This window comes from Hemibagrus wyckioides, linkage group LG01, assembly GCF_019097595.1.
Source record: "Hemibagrus wyckioides isolate EC202008001 linkage group LG01, SWU_Hwy_1.0, whole genome shotgun sequence".
NCBI lineage: Eukaryota > Metazoa > Chordata > Actinopteri > Siluriformes > Bagridae > Hemibagrus > Hemibagrus wyckioides.
This window is the reverse complement of record NC_080710.1, coordinates 20,369,799-20,376,557: the sequence shown is the minus strand read 5'-3', so window position 1 is coordinate 20,376,557 and position 6,759 is coordinate 20,369,799. Positions and strand designations below refer to the sequence as shown.

Here is a 6,759-nt window from a genome sequence, read left to right as displayed (position 1 = left end):
GGAGCGATGGCTAGACCATCTTGCTTGATCTCACATGAGAACTGCTGTAACACAAATTGCTGAAAGAATCTAACGCTGGCTCTGATAGAAAGGTGTCAGTACACACAACGTAGCTTGCTGCATATCTGCAAACCGATCGGAGTGCCCATGCTGACCGCTGTCTACCGCCGAAGCCACCTACAGTGGGCATGTGAGTATCAGAACTGGACCATGGACCAAAAGAGAAATCCATTCAGCATATCTACACTATATTGCCAAAAGATTTGGGACACCCCTCCAAATCTTCACCTCAGTTCAGGTGTTGTGTTTTAGTCTTAATTCTTCAGCATACCAAGACATTTTGGACAATTTCATGCTCCCAACTTTGTGGGAACAGTTTGGGGATGACTCCTTCCTGTTTCAACACGACTGTGCTCAAGTGCAAAAAGTAAGGTACATAAAGACATGGATGAGCCAATTTAACTGCAAGTCAGGCCAAAACTGGGACGTCTGCATTTACATGCACTTGAATTTAATATGGAGTTGGCCCATCCTTTGCAACTATAACAGTTTCAACTCTTCTGTGTTTATGGGAATTTTTGACCATTCCTCTAGAAGCAAATTTGTGAGGTTGGACGAGAAGGCCTGGCTCGCAGTCTCTGCTCTAATTCATCCCAAAGGTATTCTACTGGGTTGAAGTCAGTCCTGTGAAGTTCCTCCACACCAAACTCACTCATCCATATCTTTATGGACCTTGCTTTGTGCACTGGTGTACAGTCATGTTGGAACAGGAAGGGGTCATCCCCAAACTGTTCCCACAAAGTTGGGAGCATGAAATTGTCCAAAATGTCTTGGTATGCTGAAGCATTAAGAGTTCCTTTCACTGGAAACAAAGGGGCCAAGCCCAGCTCCTGAAAAACAACACGTGAATGATTTGGAGGGGTGTCCCAAAACTTTTGGCAATATAGAGTATGTCTAACGTCTGCCCTGAATCTTAACATCGCAATGATGAGCTGTGTCCACCATGTGGTAGTAGTGTCGTGCGGCCACGTGAGGGTGCAGTGAGGTGAAGAAGAAGCCTGATCGGAAGTAGAAATCTACCCGGAAGTAAGCGCGGATTGGGAAGTTGAAGATGGAAGCTGCTGTGTTTATCCTGTCGCTTGTCGACTGCTGCGCCTTGATTTTCTTGTCTGTGTACTTTGTATCCTTTTTCACAGCATTTTGCTTCAGTGTATATTAATCGCTGATGTAAGGAATATTGTAGTGTGCAGTATTAACCATCTTAGCTATTGCGTCTTGCAGTCATTTGGTTAGCATTGAGGCGCGTCCCACAGGCAGAGGCGTTGATCCGGAGACTGTGAGAAGACACACTGCTCCAGGGCTTTAAGGCTGAATAAAGGCTGTAATATTGTAATATTGAACCTGGTACTTTTTAATCCGATAGCGACAGTATTGTGATATTTACAGTAGTGATCAGATTTTTTATTTGACCCTGCTGGTGATATGTGAATGAACTGATTGACTTGGTCGGTTGTTGGTTAACTTCCTATCTTGTGACTTATGTCCTAATACAAATTACTGTCTTCCTTTCAACGAGCTTTATAACTGCCCTTAACTCCACGTGTAGATAATCACTCTGTCTGATCTTGAATGTGACTACATTAATGCCCGAGCCTGCTGTTCAAAGCTAAACAAAGTAAGTATTCATGAGGTGCTATCTATTACACAGAAGAGGATGAATGCATTATCTTTTGTTTTTGTTTTTTTTTTCCCGTATCTGATCAAACCCTTTAGATAAATGTGAAGTTCGTGACAGGTTTAGTCTTGTGTTTTATCAGCTGTGAAATATAAAGCATGTAGAGTGACTGATCTTGGGAAGAAGAAAGTCACCTGCTTGTATTAAAATATTAAAATGCTGGTAGTTGCTTTCTATTTGTAGCACAGGTCTCCAACTTACTTTCATTTAGCAGCTGAAACTAAACATAGCCGGACTGCCTTCCTTCTCGCATACTTGATTTGTGCTTTATGGTTTGATGATGATTAATAACATGACTAATCATATTTCATCCTCTGTGTGTAGTGGGTCATTCCCGAACTAATCGGCCAAGCTCTAGCGACATTGCTAATGCTGGTCTCCATGCACTGGTTTATTTTCCTCCTCAATGTACCCGTGGCATCGTGGAATGTTTACAGGTGAGCTAGATGGGATGTTATTTTACTAACAGAATGCTCGTAAATAAAAACAAGTGTTGCTAAACTGTACATGTTTTTTTTTTTTTTTACAAGATATTTGAAGGTTCCTATGGGTAACATGGGAGTGTTTGACCCAACAGAGATCCACAACAGAGGACAGTTAAAGTCCCATATGAAGGAGGCCATGATCAAATTAGGTTTCCACCTACTCTGCTTTTTCATCTACTTGTACAGGTAAAAAAAAACAAATGCAGATACACTATATTGCCAAAAAGCTTTGGGACACCCCTCCAAATCATTGAATTCACGTGTTGTTTTTCAGGGGGTTGGGCTTGGCCCTTAGTTCCAGTGAAAGGAACTCTTAATGCTTCAGCATACCAAGACATTTTTGACAATTTCCTGCTCCCAACTTTGTGGGAACAGTTTGGGGATGACCCCTTCCTGTTCCAACATGACTGCACACCAGTGTACAAAGAAAGGTCCATAGACATGGATGAGTGAGTTTGATATGGAGGAACTTCACAGGACTGACTTCACCCCAGTAGAATACCTATTGGGTTGAGGTCAGGATGAATTGGAGCAGAGACTGCGAGCCAGGCCTGCCCATCATCAGTGCCTAACCTCTCAAATGCGCTTCTAGAGAATGGTCAAAAATTCCCATAAACACACTCCTAAACCTTGTGGAAAGCCTTCCCAGAAGAGTTGAAGCTGTTATAGCTGCAAAGAGTCGGCCAACTCCATATTAAATGAATGTGCATGTAAAGGCAGACGTGACAGTTTTGGAACGGCTCGCAGTCAAACTCACTCATCCATGTCTTTATGAACCTTGCTTTGTGTACTGGTGTGCAGTCATGTTGGAACAGGAAGGGGTCATCCCCAAATTATTCCCACAAAGTTGGAGGTATGAAATTGTATAAAATGTATTGGTATGTTGAAGCATTAAGAGTACCTTTCACCTGAACTAAGATTAACCTCCTGAACATATGAAATAAATGATTTTGAGGGGTATCCCAAAACTTTTGGCAATATAGTGTGTGTGTGTGTGTGTGTGTGTATGTATATATATATATATATATATATATATATATATATATATATATATACTAATTCAGAATGATGAGCTAAACTTACCACAGGAAATCCATTTTTAAATTAAATTACCTTTAACTTGTCAGCTTTGGTCTGTAAATAGACACTTGACCATCACCCTCAGATGTGCTTTTTGAACCTCCCATTCCAGATTTAGTTCCCCATTGCTGTTCAAGCCTTCTGGAAAGGCTTTCAACTAGATTTCAGAGTGTGCTGTAGTGAATTGTGCTCATTCAGCCACAAAAGCATTAGTGAGGTCAGGCACTCGGAGGCAAGGGCTGCAGTTGGTGTTCTAGTTCATCCCAAAGCTATTCGGTGGGGTTGAATTCAGGATTTTTGAGTTAATCAACTTCCACTCCAACCTTGGCAAAGCATGTCTTTATGCACTTCCAGTGGTGCACAGGTGCTTTGTCGTGCTGGAACAGGTTTGGACGGTCTTGGTTCCAAGAGGATAGAAACATGTGCTTCCAAGTTTGTGGCAACAGTTTGGGGAAACAACCACATATGGGTGTGATGGTCAGGTGTCCACATACTTATAGTGTATCAGCACTTACTGAATGTTTACGGTCAAGGTCTTGTTCAACAGTAGGGCTGGTCAAATCAAAATTTCATTGAACTAGCCCACCTTGATGATGTATGCTACCCAGTGCCATGTTCTGCTTACCTGGAAGTGAGTGGTAGTCGTCATAATGTAAAAACATATGGAGAGAGAGTTTACTAATTTAGTTTATTAATACATGCCAAGAGATTATGCTTTTCTAACAAAGTTTCTAAAGTAGATTATATCATAACGTAGCAGTTCATTAATGTGCCGTTATCACACGTTGAAGTCCAGCTGGTGTGTAACTGTGAGGTGAAGGCATGTACTAAGCAGGAACATTGTATGATTGCTTTGTCAGCATTTTTATTTTATTCAGTTGTAGCAGTGTTTCCACATAATCGGCATGTTCCTGATTCTTAAACAATCGTAAGGCTTTTTGTTTCATTCGTAGTTCATTCCAAGAGCTATTTTAGTCATTTCATACAACAGTTAACCACACAGCCCAGGGAAACATGGGTAATACCACAAAGTAATTACTGTAGGCTTTGAAGGTCATGTTTGACATATCACATTCATCATCTGCTTGTATGAAAAAGGGTTTTCTAAAATGTTATCACCGTGTAGCATTATACACATTTATGTTTTTGATTTTGAAGAGACGGGATAAATAAATCTTGTATAATGGCACATTGTACAAGTGTAAACAGCCAGATTGTTTAAAATGAAGAATACCTAGTATTTATAAAATGAGAGCTGCTAGGCAAGGTTTATTTTTCAAATGAAAAGTTAAACAGCAGCTCTCCAGCTCTCCAGTAACTGGACCCCGCTGTCTGTTTAGGGTTTCTGTACCTGTTACCTCCTGGTTTAACCTCTGTCCATTTAGCCTCATGCCTGGATAGATTCACGCTCACTAACACACTAACTCTCTCTGGTTTCACTTCCAGCATGATCCTGGCACTGATCAATGATTGATGCTGCAGAGACGCAAGAACCTCGACTGCCAAAACCATAAACTGTCAAATTTGTGCTGTGAATACGGTCATCACTCACAGCTAAAGCCAATTCAATAAAAAAAAAAAAAAAAAGAAAAACAGCAACAACCCCACACACTCCACCATGACTATAATCTTCTCCTCGTTGAAACAGTCAACTTGAGAGACCGCCGTTCCTATTTGTCGTTTGCTTACGTATTTGCATTGAAGTAAAGCTTGGTGTAGTTACTTTATTTAGCCGTTTGTGCAAAAGGTTCTCAAGCTGTAGCACTGCTCCCATCATGCGCTGCTTCTCAGGACTGAATCAACATGACAATCTCACTGACTCATCAGAGCAACTGATAAGCTTACAGCTCATGAGCACGTCATGTCTCCACACGCTTGTCTTAAATGTGCTGTCATTGTGAATGTGTCCACCTGTCTCCCAGATGGACCTTTATTTTTTTTTTTTTTTATTTGTAAATTGCTGGAATATGCTCTGTGTATAATGTTTTTTAAGTTCTTTAGTTACTAAGAAAGATATCAAATTGTATTAAGCACATTTTAATTGACCGACTTGGCAGGGTTTTGGGTTAAGTCAGTACATATGTATTTCACTTATGATGAATGCAAAGGTTGTGTGTCCCTGGTTTTCTGCAGTGTTATTCCTGTTTTTGGGGGTGCCATGGTTACCTCTATGCCTTCTGGTTTTCATTTTAACAAATCTATCAGTTCATCTATCAAGCTGCGGTTTGTTGGTGTGAGCCATTCTCGCATTTTATTATTAAATAAAGACGAGTCCAGTTAGAATGAAAAACACTATGCTCAGGGGTAAGAAGCTGGGAATTCCTGCTGTGATCTCTTAATAGGTTTTTGGTTGCAGTGTAGTTTTATGGCAGTGGTCTGTCAAAAACAGTTTCTGCATTTCTGGTCTCATTAGTTTCATGCATGCTGTTTATCCGTTTCACATTGATTACCTTTCCATCTTGTTGGGACTAGCTCAACACCCTGAAAAGCCCAGTTTTAATAATGTATAACATGTTGTAATGATTTCTCCTTGCTGGCCATATCTTCTGGACCTTGCCCTGATCCATGATTTTGAAGGGAAAAAAGAAATAAAGAACTATTTGGGTTTTTTTTTTTCAAAGGCACGGTACTAGAGTGTTAAAATTACTGCCGTAATCCCTGCATTTCTTTGCAAGTGTCATATATTTATTCATTTTATTGATTTTGTTGGGGTTTCAGCTTATAGTCATAATTATGTAATCAAATGACATTAAAAATGGCTAGATTCTTTTGTTTCATGATTTTCACATTTTCTGAAATAGACTCGAGCTTCTAGCAGTAAAAGCTTTTTGAGAAATGCAACATATGAACATTAGAGGCATACATACAGTTTCAGCAGTAGGCATGGGTTCAGTTTGGGAGAAGGGTAAATCTCCATCATTTTTCATTACAATTAACCTTAAAGGCTGCAGAGAATTGTTTAAGAGTTGTCTACAATATAAGGAGACTTTTTTTTTGCCTCGATAGACATCGCTTTTTCTAATTATAAAAGGACAAGACCTGCAGAAATATTGGGTGAGCTGCCTGTTAGCACACTAAGCATCTAAGCAAGCCTACTCATTATGACCCAGAATTCAGCAAGGCATTCTCGGATGAATTAAGGATTTTTGTTGAGTGCATGTTTTTGTTTTTCTTATTTGTCTTACATTTACTGTAAATTGAACTATTCCTGCAGGTGTGCAGGAATCACCAGCTGCCAACTCAAGTCTGTGACCTTCGGTTGGCATCTTTAAAGTATAAAATGACCGGGTCATTTATTGAAATCCATAACCAGATCTATTTCTTTCTAGCTGCAAAAGTAATTTAGGACTGTATTAAGTCACTGTAGTGAAAATGATGGTAACTAATGAATTTGTAACTTGAGAGATTTGGTTGATTAAAGCAATTTTCCTTTATATTGTTGTTAACCAATGACATCAG

General features: G+C 39.9%; 1 protein-coding gene across 1 annotated transcript; it reads left to right on the top strand.

Annotated features, from left to right (window-relative positions):
* The first annotated feature begins 1,042 nt into the window (after positions 1 to 1,042).
* cnih4 (cornichon family AMPA receptor auxiliary protein 4) lies at positions 1,043 to 6,734 on the top strand. The gene is made up of 5 exons (XM_058388931.1): positions 1,043 to 1,180; positions 1,607 to 1,675; positions 2,060 to 2,172; positions 2,266 to 2,406; positions 4,747 to 6,734. The coding sequence occupies exons 1-5, from the start codon at positions 1,112 to 1,114 to the stop codon at positions 4,772 to 4,774; spliced, it is 420 nt and encodes a 139-aa protein (XP_058244914.1). The 5' UTR covers positions 1,043 to 1,111; the 3' UTR covers positions 4,775 to 6,734.
* Positions 6,735 to 6,759: the final 25 nt, after the last annotated feature.